This window comes from Oncorhynchus keta, chromosome 32 (genome assembly GCF_023373465.1).
Source record: "Oncorhynchus keta strain PuntledgeMale-10-30-2019 chromosome 32, Oket_V2, whole genome shotgun sequence".
Taxonomy (NCBI): domain Eukaryota; kingdom Metazoa; phylum Chordata; class Actinopteri; order Salmoniformes; family Salmonidae; genus Oncorhynchus; species Oncorhynchus keta.
Window position 1 is genome coordinate 35056870 of NC_068452.1, and position 16326 is coordinate 35073195.

Sequence of the window (16326 nt, forward strand, 5' to 3'; positions counted from 1 at the left end):
GACATACCAGGCGGTGATGCAACCGGTCAGGATGCTCTTGATGGTGCAGCTGTAGAACCTTTTGAGGATATGGGGACATGTCAAATCTTTTCAGTCTCCTGAGGGGGAAAAGGTTTTGTCGTGCCCTCTTCACGACCGTCTTGGTATGTTTGGACCATGATAGTTTGTTGGTGATGTGGACACCAAGGAAATTGAAACTCTCAACATCAGCCCACAGTGTGTGGTTTGTAGCAATCACTACATGTGATTGTAACCACTTTATATTATTGGGGAAAATCTATGAACATTCATTAGTGGCTTGATGACGATGATAATTTCAGGCTACTCACAAGAGATGTTATTGTAGGATGCATGCAGCTATCACTACACCACTCAGTGACTATAGTCGTGTAACTACGCATCTCTGGAACAATCTCTTCATTCAAAGACTCAATCATGGACACTCTTACTGACAGTTGTGGCTGCTTTGTGTGATGTATTGTTGTCTCTACCTTCTTGACTTTTGTGCTGTTGTCTGTGCCCAATGTTTGTACCATGTTGTTGTTATGTTGTGTTGCTACCATGCTATTTTGTCATGAGTTGCTGCCTCGCTATGTTGTTGTCTTAGGTCTCACTTTATGTAGTGTTGTGTTGACTCTCTTGTTGTGATGTGTGTTTTGCACTGTATTTATATTGTATTTATTATTATTACTATTATTATTTATTTATCGTTCTCGCAGGAGGCCTTTTGCCTTTTGGTAGACCGTCATTGTAAATAAGAATTTGTTCTTAACTGACTTGCCTAGTTAAATAAAGGTTAAATAAATTAAAATAAATAAAATGGCGAGTTCCAAATCACAGCATCCTATCCGCTCTCTCCACGAGCCTAGGACAACGTATCCCACTTTTCCTCTTTCGTTACCATGGGGATGACGTCAGGTTGCACCACCGATTCCGCCCAGTAGTAGCAGGAGAGGCGGGTCCATCAGATAGTCAGCTGGGTAAGAAGACAAAGAGAGTCCTCCAAGCCCAGTACCTTCTCGTTCCACCGTCGAATCCTCACAGCTAACGCCCTTCCTTCCATCCAAAATGCGCGAAATAGTGCATCTGCAAGCCGGACAGTGCGGAAACCAGATTGGAGCCAAGGTATTACTCTTCCCTTGTTTGTATATCAATAAAATAGATTGCTTCATTTGGGGATTGCATGCGACCTCGATAAACCTCGTTCTCTCTGCGTAGTGCGTAGCTAAATTAAGAATGGCCGCTTGTAATCCACCCATAAGACTGCATCCTCGATGGGCTATAATAGGCCTATAGGCTACCATGGACGAAAAATGCATGATCATTCCGTGCACAAGAAACTAATTTTTAATCGATGTTGCATACGATATGATATGCCCTGATTGAAAAAAAAATGTTTTATTGTTTCCGCTGATTCATTCTCAATGGTTATTTGGGGTCCTTGTAAAATGGGCGTTGAAGGGAAAGATATGGTACTAGAATACTAGAATGCCTACTAGAATACCTCCGTCCTCCCTCCTAGGACATTACATATTCAACCCGATTAATATTTCGGTCTAAATGGCATTTTAATGCTTAATTTGAAGTGTTTAGACGATTTCATAATTATGTAAAGGGATTATTTAATGCAAGTCATGCTATTTGTGTTGCTTCTGAAAAGGTAACCGTCCATGCAACAGAAAATACACATTGCATTATCTATTTATTTATATTCTAATTTTCGTTTTAAATGGATGCTTCTGTGTATTGCTATTGACTTGCATCTCCTCCCCCTGTACCCTCCCTCGCTCTCTCTCGTCTCAGTTCTGGGAGGTGATCAGTGATGAGCATGGCATTGACCCGACTGGAACCTACCATGGAGACAGCGACCTGCAGCTAGACAGGATCAATGTGTACTACAATGAGGCCTCAGGTACAGTATGCACATTATATAAACCACAATGTCTCCAATTATTGAAACATGTAAACTGCTGTTTTAATTAGGAAAAATTAACTGATTACACTTATACAAACAAATAATACATATATAAAACATTTACAGCAACACTAGTTTCAGTATGCCCAACATTTCCCTCTTCTTATTTTATGTACATATTCTTATTCATTCCTTTACACTTGTGTGTATAAGGTAGTTGTTGTGAAATTGTTAGATTACTTGTTAGATATTACTGTATGGTCGGAACTAGAAGCACAAGCATTTCGCTACACTCACATTAACATCTGCTAACCATGTGTATGTGACAAATAAAAATGTATTTCATTTTGATTTGGTTTTTCAGGTGGGAAGTATGTCCCCCGTGCCATCCTGGTGGATCTGGAGCCGGGCACCATGGACTCTGTCAGGTCTGGCCCCTTCGGACAGATCTTCAGGCCAGACAACTTTGTCTTCGGTGAGTGGTTGGTGTGTTCAGTGCAGACATGAGATTTGTTGGTAGGCTACTTCTAAAATCTTGTCCAGGAAATAATGGGTTATGACACTTCTGTCTGCAGGCCAGAGTGGAGCTGGAAACAACTGGGCCAAGGGCCACTACACCGAGGGAGCAGAGCTGGTAGACTCTGTCATGGATGTAGTGAGGAAGGAGGCAGAGAGCTGTGACTGTCTCCAGGGTTTCCAGCTCACCCACTCCCTGGGCGGGGGTACTGGCTCTGGCATGGGCACCCTGCTCATCAGCAAGATCCGTGAGGAGTACCCTGACCGCATCATGAACACCTTCAGCGTGGTGCCCTCTCCCAAAGTGTCCGACACAGTGGTGGAGCCCTACAACGCCACCCTCTCTGTGCATCAGCTGGTGGAGAACACAGATGAGACCTTCTGCATCGACAACGAAGCCCTCTACGACATCTGCTTCCGCACTCTCAAGCTCACCACACCCACCTATGGAGACCTCAACCACCTGGTGTCAGCCACCATGAGTGGAGTGACCACCTGCCTTCGTTTCCCTGGCCAGCTCAACGCTGACCTCCGCAAACTGGCTGTCAACATGGTGCCCTTCCCCCGCCTGCACTTCTTCATGCCCGGCTTTGCCCCCCTCACCAGCAGGGGGAGTCAGCAGTATCGCGCACTGTCCGTGCCTGAGCTCACCCAGCAGATGTTCGACTCCAAGAACATGATGGCGGCCTGCGACCCTCGTCACGGCCGTTACCTCACCGTGGCCGCCATCTTCCGTGGTCGCATGTCCATGAAGGAGGTGGACGAGCAGATGCTCAACGTCCAGAACAAGAACAGCAGCTACTTTGTGGAATGGATCCCCAACAACGTGAAGACCGCTGTCTGCGACATCCCACCCCGCGGCCTCAAGATGTCTGCCACCTTCATCGGCAACAGCACAGCCATCCAGGAGCTGTTCAAGCGTATCTCTGAGCAGTTCACTGCCATGTTCCGTCGTAAGGCCTTCCTTCACTGGTACACCGGAGAGGGTATGGATGAGATGGAGTTCACTGAGGCTGAGAGCAACATGAATGACCTGGTGTCTGAGTACCAGCAGTACCAAGATGCCACCGCTGAGGAGGGCGAGTTTGAAGAGGAGGGAGAAGAGGAAGCCGCCTAAACCATCCCGTCACTCAACTGCCAAACAGTCTATTACTCCCCTCCGTCCTGACCCCAAAGCACAACTTGTTAAGTTAATGTTAAAGAAAAGGAAACTCCGATTTGTGATAATTAAATGAATGTGCTCAAGCATCTCTTCAGAGGTTCCCTTCAGTCTAATTAGTATCCTGTAAGGTTTTCAGGTCTCATCCTAGAAGTCAGAGGGTATTCTAACATGAGGTTTCTTATGAAAGCAGCAAGCTGTAACTCGATGTCTAAATTGAATTATGTGAATAAATTAACAATGTGTTCCAATGCTTGGTGTGTTGCTTTACTTAAATAACATTTTAAATACCTGAGATCATTTTCAAAGTTTACAAAAAAAAACAATCTTTCTGTAAAAACATCAGTCCATCATTTGACCTGCTGGTTGTACATCAGTAAGTGGCACTGACGTACAACCAGCGGGTCAGATAGAATACATAACACACTTTGGACCATGGTAGGTCAATTATGGTGCATTGGGAAAATGTTGTGTGCCGGCAAAGAGCTGCTGTATTTGGAATGGTGCTGTAATTCCTTTCCACAGAATACAGTACCGTACTGTATTTTTGGAGCGTCAAAACCTTTTTGTTTATGGCTCATTAGGTTGTAAGAGACTATTCTTTTCACCTGTTAGTGAGAATGCTGTACCAATCTAACTCCTATGTGGTTACAGTGCCCCCATCAATTTAAAATATATAGGGGATGGATAAGAGTGGTTTATTTAACCAGGTAGGCCAGTTGAGAACAAGTTCTCATTTACAACTGCGACCTGGCCAAGATAAATCAAAGCTGTGTGACACACAGTTACACACTGAATAAACAAACGTACAGTCAATAATACAATAGAAAAAGTCTAAATACAGTGTGTGCAAATGAGGTAAGATTTACATTTAACATTTACATTTAAGTCATTTAGCAGACATTTAGCGACTTACAAATTGGTGCATTCACCTTATGACATCCAGTGGAACAGCCACTTTACAATAGTGCATCTAAATCTTTTAGGGGGGGGTGAGAAGGATTACTTATCCTATCCTAGGTATTCCTTAAAGAGGTGGGGTTTCAGGTGTCTCCGGAAGGTGGTGATTGACTCCGCTGTCCTGGCGTCGTGAGGGAGTTTGTTCCACCATTGGGGGGCCAGAGCAGCGAACAGTTTTGACTGGGCTGAGCGGGAACTGTACTTCCTCAGTGGTAGGGAGGCGAGCAGGCCAGAGGTGGATGAACGCAGTGCCCTTGTTTGGGTGTAGGGCCTGATCAGAGCCTGGAGGTACTGAGGTGCCGTTCCCCTCACAGCTCCGTAGGCAAGCAAGATTAAGGAGATAAGGCAATAAATAGGCCGTAGTGGCGAAATAATGACAATTTAGCAAATAAACACTGGAGTGACAGATGTGCAGAAGATGAATGTGCAAGTAGAAATACTGGGGTGCAAAGGAGAAGAAAATATAAAAAAATATATGGGGATGAGGTAGTTGGATGGGCTATACAGATGGGCTATGTACAGGTGCAATGATCTGTAAGCTGGTCTGACAGCTGATGCTTAAAGTTGGTGAAGGAGATATGCGTGGGGGTGACCAGTGAAATATACCTAAGTTCTATGGTATTGTACCATGTGTCATTACACAGTACTCATTTTGACACTGTATTTAAATTGCAGTAGTTCTACTGCAATATGAAATACATTGACTTACTTACCCCTAGCTGCCTGTAAATGACTGTTAATGTTACAGCAACACCTTTACAGTGTACACAACATCAATGCCAAACCAAGTTTCTTCCTGTGAAGCCTGTGTAAATGATTGGATTTACATAATGGGAGGGGGCTTCACAGGAGGGACTACCTGTTTGATCACACTTGCAGGGTGTTTCTCTTGACCACAGTAGGTTTCAGAATATTGATTTAATAATAGCCTACTACCATCCGCCTCAATCTACAGTATGGTATTTTAAATATGTATTTTTTTGGTTGGTGCCAATATATCATCAGTCCACAGTGTGTTGTTTGTATCTTGTGCTTCACCACTCGTGATTGTGACCACTTTGTGTTACTGGGGAAACTCTCTCATGAACATCATTAGTGGGTTGATGACAATGATACCTTCAGCTCACTTACGATAGTCTATTTTATTGTAAGATGCATGCAGTTATCACTTCATCACTCAGTCAGTAGGGTCGGGTGACTGGCATCACTACACCACTCAGTCAGTAGGGTCGGGTGACTGCGCATCACTACACCACTCAGTCAGTAGGGTCGGGTGACTGCGCATCACTACACCACTCAGTCAGTAGGGTCGGGAGACTGCGCATCACTTCATCACTCAGTCAGTAGGGTCGGGTGACAGCACATCACTACACCACTCAGTCAGTGGGGTCGGGTGACTGCGCATCACTACACCACTCAGTCAGTAGGGTCGGGTGACTGCGCATCACTACGCCACTCAGTCAGTAGGGTCGGGTGACTGCGCATCACTACACCACTCAGTCAGTAGGGTCGGGTGACTGCGCATCACTACACCACTCAGTCAGTAGGGTCGGGTGACTGCGCATCACTTCATCACTCAGTCAGTAGGGTCGGGTGACTGCGCATCACTACACCACTCAGTCAGTAGGGCCGGGTGACTGCGCATCACTACACCACTCAGTCAGTAGGTTCGGGTGACTGCCCATCTCTGGAACGCTCATTGATGAAGACTTCCAAATAACAGCATCCTATCCACTCTCTCCACGAGTTTAGGATCCCTTCTCTCCTCTGGTCTTTGGTCACCATGAGGATGACGCCCACCGATTCGGCCCAGTAGTTGAAGGAGAGGCGGGCCCATCAGACAGTCAGCTGGGGAAGAAGAGAAAAAGCGTCCTCCGGGCCAAATCTCGACTGCGGTCTCCTTACTGCCAACGCCCGTCCATCCAGCCATAATGCGAGAAATAGTGCATCTGCAAGCCGGCCAGTGCGGTAACCAGATCGGAGCCAAGGTATCATTGTTGACTCCTTTGTATTTTACCAAGAAAATAAATTGCTTAATGTGAATTATAGCAGGCGAGCTAGATAAAGCCACTTTTCCTTTTTACCTCTGCATATAGCAAAATGAAGAAAGACCGCTGGTAATCCACCCGTAAGACTTGTAGAGGAAGCTGGTGCAGAACTGCATTATCGATCGGCTATAATATAACATGCATGAAAAATGCATGGTCATTCCGTGCACAAAATAAATATGTGTATAAGAGAAATAGGCTAAACAATAGCTATATCCGATTACTATCAGTTTGAATCACTGTTGCATATGAAATAGGCAGATTTGTTATTGTTGCTGCTGACTCATATCCAATAGTTATTTGGGTCCATAAATGGACGTGCGGTGGAAGGGAGAGATAACGGTACTAGAATACCATCCTCTTCTCTCTTTTATGACACAACATATTTAACCTGATAAATATTTAGATCAATATGGAATTTTAATACATCCTTTAAATAATTTAGAGGCTTACATAATTATGTAAAGGGAATATTTAGGGCAAATTATGCTATTTGTGTTTCTCACAAAAAAGGTAAATGTCCATGTAACAGAAAAGACATTGCATTATATCTATTTATTTATATTTTATATTCTAACTTGCATTTTAAATGGATGATTCTGTGTATTGCTATTGACTTGCATCTCAACTCCTCTCTCTCTCACTGTCTCAGTTCTGGGAGGTGATCAGTGATGAGCATGGCATTGACCCGACTGGAACCTACCATGGAGACAGCGACCTGCAGCTAGACAGGATCAATGTGTACTACAATGAGGCCTCAGGTACAGTATGCACATTATATAGCATTGCATACATTAACCACATAATGTCACCAATTATTGAAACAAACAGAAACATACACAATTGATTAAATAGAATCTTGTATTAACAATCAAAAAAAAGACTGGCATTCAGAGGTACCCTATTATCACAAATACAGTGCAAATATGCACAGTAATAATTGGTTCAGTACACCCAATATTTATTGTCTTTTTCAGGTGGGAAGTATGTCCCCCGTGCCATCCTGGTGGATCTGGAGCCGGGCACCATGGACTCTGTCAGGTCTGGCCCCTTCGGACAGATCTTCAGGCCAGACAACTTTGTCTTCGGTGAGTGATTGGTTTGGTAGTCAGTGGAAATATGAGATTTGGTGGTAGACTACTAATGTAATCTTGTCCCGTCAGTGAAGTTGTGGTTTATGACACTTGTATGCAGGTCAGAGCGGAGCTGGAAACAACTGGGCCAAGGGCCACTACACAGAGGGAGCAGAGCTGGTAGACTCTGTCATGGATGTAGTGAGGAAGGAGGCAGAGAGCTGTGACTGTCTCCAGGGCTTCCAGCTCACCCACTCCCTGGGTGGGGGTACTGGCTCTGGCATGGGCACCCTGCTCATCAGCAAGATCCGTGAGGAGTACCCTGACCGCATCATGAACACCTTCAGCGTGGTGCCCTCTCCCAAAGTGTCCGACACAGTGGTGGAGCCCTACAACGCCACCCTCTCTGTGCATCAGCTGGTGGAGAACACAGATGAGACCTTCTGCATCGACAACGAAGCCCTCTACGACATCTGCTTCCGCACTCTCAAGCTCACCACACCCACCTATGGAGACCTCAACCACCTGGTGTCGGCCACCATGAGTGGAGTGACCACCTGCCTTCGTTTCCCTGGCCAGCTCAACGCAGACCTCCGCAAACTGGCTGTCAACATGGTGCCCTTCCCCCGCCTGCACTTCTTCATGCCCGGTTTCGCCCCCCTCACCAGCAGGGGGAGCCAGCAGTACCGCGCCCTGTCCGTGCCTGAGCTCACCCAGCAGATGTTCGACTCCAAGAACATGATGGCGGCCTGCGACCCTCGTCACGGCCGTTACCTCACCGTGGCCGCCATCTTCCGTGGTCGCATGTCCATGAAGGAGGTGGACGAGCAGATGCTCAACGTCCAGAACAAGAACAGCAGCTACTTTGTGGAATGGATCCCCAACAACGTGAAGACCGCTGTCTGCGACATCCCACCCCGCGGCCTCAAGATGTCTGCCACCTTCATCGGCAACAGCACAGCCATCCAGGAGCTGTTCAAGCGTATCTCTGAGCAGTTCACTGCCATGTTCCGTCGTAAGGCCTTCCTTCACTGGTACACCGGAGAGGGTATGGATGAGATGGAGTTCACTGAGGCTGAGAGCAACATGAATGACCTGGTGTCTGAGTACCAGCAGTACCAAGATGCCACCGCTGAGGAGGGCGAGTTTGAAGAGGAGGGAGAAGAGGAAGCAGCCTAAACCATCCAGTCACTCAACTGCCAAACAGTCTATCACTCCCCTCCGTCCTGTCCCCAACTCCATCCCTTCATCCTTACCATCTGCTTTCTCTCAAGAAGGCAGATGTTCCTAAATGAATTGAATGTTTTTCCACATTAAACAGTGATCTTACCAGATAGTAGTCAACTTTTGTTGTTGTATGTTGGAAATCCACTGAATTGTTTCCATTTTCCTACATTCATCTCATCATTGCTTTGCGGAATTAAAAGCAAGTGATTTTAAAGTTCAAATTAAATTGGTACTTACTCTATGTTTTTATTTGATGGGTGTTATGAATAATTAATATGGTCTTATATAGACTTGATTACTGTACAACATGAAATTGAAATGACACACTAGGTTAAAGTTAGCATGTACAATCACAGTATGTTCACATACTGTAAATTATATGATTTTGAAGCTATGAGCCCAAAATTTCAAAGGTAAAAGCAGATTTACAAACCAGAAAAGGCCAACCACAGTTGGAAACTGGGTTTGTGAGGGAGCATTAACTACAGGCTGAAGACAAACTGCACTGCCCACTATGCGTTCATGCCAATGAGTTAGTAGCAATACACTGCATTGGAATGCATTCCTAGAATGTAACAACAGGTGAAATGAGACTGACGTATAGTGACTGTTAAAGACAGAAAGACTTGGATTCATTGTTTTCAGCAGTCATCACTTCCCAGCTCCTGCAGTCAGTTGCCGCTGGCTAATAATTCTGACTGAAGCTATTTTGTCAATCACAGCTTCACCGAAAGCTGACTAGTAAGGTCTGCATGCTGAGCAAGTGCGTTATTTCTCATATACTTCACACTCACCATTTTAGGGATGTCTGATACATGATGCCAGCTTATACGATGCTCTGTCTTCTGCTTTTGCCCTCTCGTTAATTCCTCATAGAAGTCTGGTTGTGTTTTCACAAGAGAGAGAGAGAGAAGCAAGTCTTGACATCATCTGATCAAAGTCCAACACTGATTATGCAAAGAAAATCTACTGAGGTGGCCAATTCTAAAAATGACTATTGGTATTTATTTAAAATGTAGGCTACAAAAGATAAATATGTCATGACATTGTGTAACAACTCTACATGATGAGAATTGAATCCCATCATAGGCTTGTCAAAATACAAACAGCGTACTGGTAAGAACACACATAGAAGATATGATCTAATGTAGTATCACATTTCAGCCAATGTTAAATTAATGTAACAATTCTGAAATACTACAATACAATTATTCAAATGTAATTCTGAAATACTACAATACAATTATTCAAATGTAAACAATCATTCATTTTGTGCTTAAATATGATTAATAATGACATAATTATTTGTTCTGCACACAGTATCCGCAAACAGAATATCCCACTGGGAGAAATGTTTTCCAGATAATATTAGCTTACAGTGTCATTATCTGTAAAGCTGTATACAGTACTGATACAGGACTGATTCAGTAGTGAGACATGTATTGAGGTAAGTAATCAGTGTAAAAATCTAGACAATGAAATGCTTTTCTGACAATCAATAGTGGTTAAACAAATATTATTGCACGCTATACATTTAAGTAATCTATAAGGAATTTATACAAACATTTACATTACATACCAATATAATTTTTTACATGTATCATGGTAGCACAGGTAACAGCAGTCTGCTTACGATTATAGCAGTTAGACTGTATCCAGTCTTTTTGTAGCTGTTGAGAGAGCCAAATTGCCTAGACAGAGGACTGAAATACTCAGACTGAAATGTATTTATCAAAGACGAGTATGAGCAGGGACTGAATACTGGTCCTCTTCCATCTAGTGCAGGTGAAGGTTTGTTTCCTCTTCCAGTATGACCGTTTGAATGATTTTGTACATGTGTATCCCATTCAAATATGCCAGTGCTATTAAATAACACACCATAGAGAAAGCAGTCAGAGCCCCATGAACCTTAGTTCTAGTTATTCTAGTTACAAGCTGTGGTATTTGCTGTAGCTATCCCAACGTCTGTGTCCAGGTCCTGTACTAGCACTAGTCCATGTGCTTGCAGTACATACAGTACACAGTGCCTGGGCCCTCCTCTTCCAGGGCTAGGTGCTGTGTACCTCTCGTCCCACCCTGTATCTGTCAACATTGTGTCATGACCCTCTAATATCTAGGTAATCATCAGCTCTTTAGGTGGAGCTTCTACAGTCATCAGGATTTAGATGTTGCTTGGATGTACAGGACAGGTGTTGAGAGACTAGGCTCAGATGAGTCTCTCCTCCTTGGGCAGTTTGAGTGTGTCTGGTGTCTCAACACTGCTGGCCCCCGTCTGCTCCTCAGCACTGGGCCGGTACGTCCCCTCCGTCTGCCTCTTCTTCCTCACCACGCAGAAAAGCCACACTAGCACAGCAGATGCTATGGCCAGCAGCCCCAGTATAACAGTCGGGGCCACAATAGCTGCAATGTTGGGCCCCTAGATGCAGAACAACACAGGGGTAGTAGTCATTCTCAGAAATAAAGCTCTGGATACTTCTGGTTTAAGTTCCTCTAACAAAAACAGAGATAAAGATAGCAGCAGTTTACTCACTGGGGCAGTTGTGTTAGAGGGTAGACTATTAGTTGTGTTGTCCCCTGTAGAAAACATTCAAGATTACCACTCAGGTCATTGTAATAGTTTGCTACAAGAATACAAATAGACCCTCTCTTTGATCAATGTAGCATAACACACTAGGATTGAACAATGTGGAAAAACAGGTCATTTTAAAATGACACACTGTATACCAAGTGCATGTAATAGAAATGACACATGTGGTGCTCTGAGGCAACAACCTACATGTCCACACATGACCACATACCAGAACAACATGCAAATGTAAAAGCATGTATATGAGTATTGTTTGTATTATTTTGTAGTTGTATTGTTTGTATATTGTTGTATTTTAAATTTGTGACTGTATCAGTGTTTTGTTACTTTTCATGTTTTGTGTTTTTTTGTGGACCCCAGGATGAGTAGCTGCAGCTTCTGTAAAAACTCATGGGGATTATAATAATCAAATAAGCACATGTTTTAACACATCAAGTTATTTAAATACAGTTAAGAGTAATTTAATTACAGCCTAGGGGGAGGGGGAAACAAAACAGAAAGGTGGAAGTTGATGTCATTTTTAGATTGATAGATTGACAACATAATAGCCTGTTGCAATGTGATGGGATCACTGAGTTCCTCAAGTCCAGTGCTTTTTTCAGGCACTTTCTGTCGCGACTCCCGCCGAAGTTGGCTCCCCTGCCTGTTCGGGTGGTGCTCGGAGGTCGTCGTCACCGGCCTACTAGCCGCCACCGATCCCTTATTCCCTTTTCTATTAGTTTAGTCTTATTAGTTCCTATTTGTGTTTTCTTGATTTGCTTTGCTCTTTAAGCTTGTGTAGCCCGCCCTTGTTTGTGCGGGTTTGTATTACATTCACGTCTCGGTTCGGAGGCGTTATTGTGCTCCGGACCGTTGCTAACCTGTGTTTTGGGTTGGTCTGTGGTTTCCGCCCTGTGTTTTGAGCATGATCAATTTGTGCCGGATTAAAGTGCAATTTTCCGTGAACTGTCTGCTCTCTGCACCTGATTACTACCTTCCCCTCCTAGTCAGCCGTGACACTTTCTCCATGACAAGCCATGTGATTACTCTGTGACATCCCGCACAGTAACTACTTGAATGTAAGAGAGGGGGAGGAGAGGACTTGGAATGCGGACTTTGCCCGTGGTCAGTGAAGCTCAGCCCCTGAACAGTTTTACGAGTTGAAGTATCTGGAAAAGCACTATTATATTTTGGTTACCATGTCAGTGCGGTGTCAAAGTGATTATTGACTATTCATTCACAGTAGATGTCTTGCTTAGAAAACTTCAACGCCCATTTAGGGATGTCGAACTAAGTTAATGATTGGCTAATGCAAATAGTAAAATAGTAAACTCCCCCAGGGGCAAAAGTACACCTTGATAACTAAAAACAAGGGTAGGTTGTTTGGGGGAGGGGCACAACTTTTGCTCAAAATGAGACACAGGAAAACTTCCTGTAGCAGTGACAGCCTGATACGTTTATTGTAGCAAACTAACTACAGTTAACATTACCGCTTGGAGGTGTCTGCATTGGAGTGCAGCCATTGTTCAGTGTTGTCCCATTACCAGAAAATCAGAAGAGCACTCAGAACGACCACTAAGGGCTGCTTTATCTATTGTTTCTTGCTGGGTAATATACAGCTATAATGCATTGTGAAAACGTTCTATAAGCACATACAACCCCCTTATAACGTCTTACTATCATCTGATAATGATCCTGACTAACAGTTCAGTGCACTGACGAATAGCAGTGTAAAATATAACATAGAATGACTTATACATACTTTATAACAAGTAATAAATCATTACAAATACAAGCAGAGAAATCACATGTCTGCATTAAGAAAAGTGGATGTACCAGAGCTTTTCATACCAATGGTTCCTACCCAAAGCTCTCACGCATTACGAAATATTTGTATAGCCTGTTGGCAAGTTACTGCATGCTTTAGTTTTAATTGAGAAATGCCTAGAATTGTGTGCAACCTGCTTTTGTGTTTTTGTGCATATCGTTCCAAGCAGTCGTACAGTAGATTGTTTGTCTGTGGTCAGAGACAATCCAGTGTGGTGGTGATGGGGTTATTTCACAAGAAGGATGGGGGGTGTAGAGGTGGTGGCATGACTCACCCACAACCCAGGAAGGATTACTCCCCAAAACCAGGAGTAGGACACTCCCAGTCAGGAGACCAGGCCAGGCCGCTATGTCTGGGAGCAGTGCCATCTCCATTTAAACCAATGGGTTCTTAAGAGGGTAGACCATCAGCAAGGGGACGCCTGGACATCAGGTCGGGGCCATTTCATCAGGAGTAGTGCCCAGCAGACAAGCACACCGGCGTCAGTCTCCAGGGCCGCTCTAGAGAGATGAAGTTGGTGTTAAAGAACAAAAGAACCGTTCATAAGGAGCCATACTGAGCCCGAGTCTCTATTGAAACCCCAATGTTATTGAGTCTGGTTCATAAAGTGACATAAAATGTAAGAGAAGATGAAATCATATCAGCTTTCTATATTTCATTCTGCATAGAATCATTGTAAGTCCCAGGAGAAACATTTATCCCATACCATGACAATACAATAGAACATAATGAATCAAGTTATTATAAACATTTCTGACTGTCAGAAACTGTCCAACCGGAAATTGATAGGGCTGCAGGTAGTCTAGGGGTTAAGAGTGTTGTGCCAGTAACTGAAAGGTTGCTGGTTAGAATCTCTGAGCCGACTAGATAAAAAAATCTGACGATGTTCCATTGAGCAAGGCACTTAACCCTAATGGCTCCAGGAAGTCGCTCTGGATAAGAGCATCTGCTAAATGACTAAAATGTACATTTGACCATAGAGGCAAAATTACAATTGTGATTAATTCAGCACCATGTCAAAAAAATTGCACCTGTTCAGGGAGGTGGGGAGGGAGGGCATTGAGATAACAAATGACAATTCATAAATCATATTCTTAGTAAATGTTGTGAAAGTAGCATCCTATCGAAATAAAAGTAAAGCCTTATTAAAGTATTGTAAAGTATAGGATTTATAGTGCCCCATAATTAATTTCCAATACTTCCAAGCCATTTTATGTAAAGAGAAACTGCACTCCTGCTCCACAACAAATGAGTCGATCTAATAATACAAGAAGTATATAATTTTATTATAGACAGACCTGTACATATCATTTTACACACCTTTTCACCGAAAAATGTTGATATCTGTTTTAGGCAACGGGGATCAATCCAACTCCTTGCGGGGAAAAAAACGTCTCGCTTCCGCCGCCTCACCTAAACGAGTGAGTTGGTGAACCGAAACTGGATCATATGTCAGGACGTGTGTATGATTAAACCTTTCCCAACAACGTTTGAAAAAATAATCTGTAAACTAAATCGGATCGCAAAGCCGTTTTACTGGCTGAATGGGTTTATTTTGATATATATCACCGTAGACTACCTGTATAGATTTAACTATGTAAACGTCGCCCCTATGGTCACATGGTTCACTTCAGTCTCATGTTACAGTACCTGAGCCTAGTATCAACCTGTGGTACAGGAGACAGATACCCTTTGTATGATGAGGCACCGGACTAGTGGACAGAAATCCACCTGCTCAATGGAGCCTACTTCCTCCCATTGCTCTTCTCTCTCTCATTATGGATCCTTTACTATTAGAGTTCTATGGGACCCTTTCTCAAGTTCTACACTGTTCTATTGATGTATGTCTGAAGCCTTGAAAGTGTTCATCTACCTTTTTTTCCATCTGCAAAAGAAAGATAAAAGGCTGTGGAATATGTTCAGGCCCAATGAGTAAACACTGAACATTTTGAGAAACTTTGGGCTGCATTTTTTAAATCCTGTATTTTGAGGGACACATGTTTCATGTGAGTACATGGTGAGAATTTGTTTTCCGTTTTAGGACCTCTAGTGGAGAGCAATTATATTTTTCTAGCTGACCCTATCCTCAAAGCAAGATAAAAAGAATCCTGAAATACCATAAGCACAGCTAATCATGGTCCCTTAATCCTTGCCTAATCGCAGTTTCATCTAGGCCTATGCCAGAATGTGACTGAAGACTGGCATAGAAAACACAATCTGATCAATGTATGATTCTATTTCCATGTTTGTATTTGATGTGGTTGATTGTCAACCCATAACCACCCCAATATTGTATGTTATGTAGGCCTACATTCTGCAGTCTGCAAAAAGCACTGATTAGTCACATCATTATGTGTGCAGAAAGTATCCCTGCCACATAGGTCCTTCGGTTAATGGTCTCCCATGTATTGACGCACACAACATAAACTTGAAGTATGCATCATCAATTGCTAGAGCCCTACACATATACACAAATCCACTGAAACACACACAAATGTGGTGTAGACATTACGGGACCAAAAATGAAATAGTCTTGGGACTTTCCTCTTCACTCCAGACTGGAATGTAGACATGTTTCCATCTAAAAGAGTGGCTGAATTTGGTACAGTGGTTGTGTTTGTTTGCTTTGGCCAAAGCAGTGGGGTAGCACTGCTTTGCTGTCGGGGGGCTAGGGTCAGTTTGTTATCTCTGGAGTACTTCTCCTGTCTTATCCGGTGTCCTGTGTGAATTTAAGTATGCTCTCTCTAATTCTCTCTTTCTCGGAGGACCTGAGCCCTAGGACCATGCCCCAGGACTACCTGGCATGATGACTCCTTGCTGTCCCCAGTTCACCTAGCCATGCTGCTATGGAACCCTGACCTGTTCACCGGACGTACTACCTGTCCCAGACCTGCTGTTTTCAACTTTCTAGAGACAGCAGGAGCGGTAGAGATACTCTTAATGATCGGCTATGAAAAGCCAACTGACATTTACTCCTGAGGTGCTGACTTGCTGCACCATCGACAACTACTGTGATTATATTATAATTTGACCA

The 16326-nt window shown here is 43.6% G+C and overlaps 3 protein-coding genes across 3 annotated transcripts; 2 read left to right on the forward strand and 1 right to left on the reverse strand.

Annotated features, from left to right (window-relative positions):
* Positions 1 to 956: 956 nt before the first annotated feature.
* Positions 957 to 3841, forward strand: LOC118374461 (tubulin beta-4B chain-like). Its single transcript, XM_035760884.2, has 4 exons — positions 957 to 1125; positions 1804 to 1912; positions 2280 to 2390; positions 2491 to 3841. Exons 1-4 carry the CDS (start codon positions 1069 to 1071, stop codon positions 3546 to 3548), a joined length of 1335 nt encoding a protein of 444 aa, XP_035616777.2. The 5' UTR covers positions 957 to 1068; the 3' UTR covers positions 3549 to 3841.
* A 2535-nt stretch (positions 3842 to 6376) lies between these two features.
* LOC118374457 (tubulin beta-4B chain-like) lies at positions 6377 to 9139 on the forward strand. The gene is made up of 4 exons (XM_035760879.2): positions 6377 to 6538; positions 7251 to 7359; positions 7576 to 7686; positions 7793 to 9139. The coding sequence occupies exons 1-4, from the start codon at positions 6482 to 6484 to the stop codon at positions 8848 to 8850; spliced, it is 1335 nt and encodes a 444-aa protein (XP_035616772.2). The 5' UTR covers positions 6377 to 6481; the 3' UTR covers positions 8851 to 9139.
* Positions 9140 to 9880: 741 nt separating this feature from the next.
* LOC118374459 (protein crumbs homolog 3) lies at positions 9881 to 14918 on the reverse strand. Its single transcript, XM_035760881.2, has 4 exons — positions 14613 to 14918; positions 13567 to 13792; positions 11429 to 11472; positions 9881 to 11314 (listed from the first exon to the last, which is right to left on the reverse strand). Exons 2-4 carry the CDS (start codon positions 13664 to 13666, stop codon positions 11105 to 11107), a joined length of 354 nt encoding a protein of 117 aa, XP_035616774.1. The 5' UTR covers positions 13667 to 13792; positions 14613 to 14918; the 3' UTR covers positions 9881 to 11104.
* Positions 14919 to 16326: the final 1408 nt, after the last annotated feature.

Bases quoted from the DNA above. Each gene is read 5' to 3' on its own strand.
- LOC118374459 (XM_035760881.2), bottom strand. From the start codon at position 13,666: ATGGAGATGGCACTGCTCCCAGACATAGCGGCCTGGCCTGGTCTCCTG. The intron at 11,473-13,566 runs GTGAGTCATGCC...TGTTTTCTACAG, and splicing joins TAATCCTTCCTGGGTTGTGG to GGGACAACACAACTAATAGT. The intron at 11,315-11,428 runs GTGAGTAAACTG...TTCTGCATCTAG, and splicing joins CCTCTAACACAACTGCCCCA to GGGCCCAACATTGCAGCTAT.
- LOC118374461 (XM_035760884.2), top strand. From the start codon at position 1,069: ATGCGCGAAATAGTGCATCTGCAAGCCGGACAGTGCGGAAACCAGATT. The intron at 1,126-1,803 runs GTATTACTCTTC...CTCTCGTCTCAG, and splicing joins GAAACCAGATTGGAGCCAAG to TTCTGGGAGGTGATCAGTGA. The intron at 1,913-2,279 runs GTACAGTATGCA...TTGGTTTTTCAG, and splicing joins GTACTACAATGAGGCCTCAG to GTGGGAAGTATGTCCCCCGT.
- LOC118374457 (XM_035760879.2), top strand. From the start codon at position 6,482: ATGCGAGAAATAGTGCATCTGCAAGCCGGCCAGTGCGGTAACCAGATC. The intron at 7,360-7,575 runs GTACAGTATGCA...TGTCTTTTTCAG, and splicing joins GTACTACAATGAGGCCTCAG to GTGGGAAGTATGTCCCCCGT. The intron at 7,687-7,792 runs GTGAGTGATTGG...ACTTGTATGCAG, and splicing joins GCCAGACAACTTTGTCTTCG to GTCAGAGCGGAGCTGGAAAC.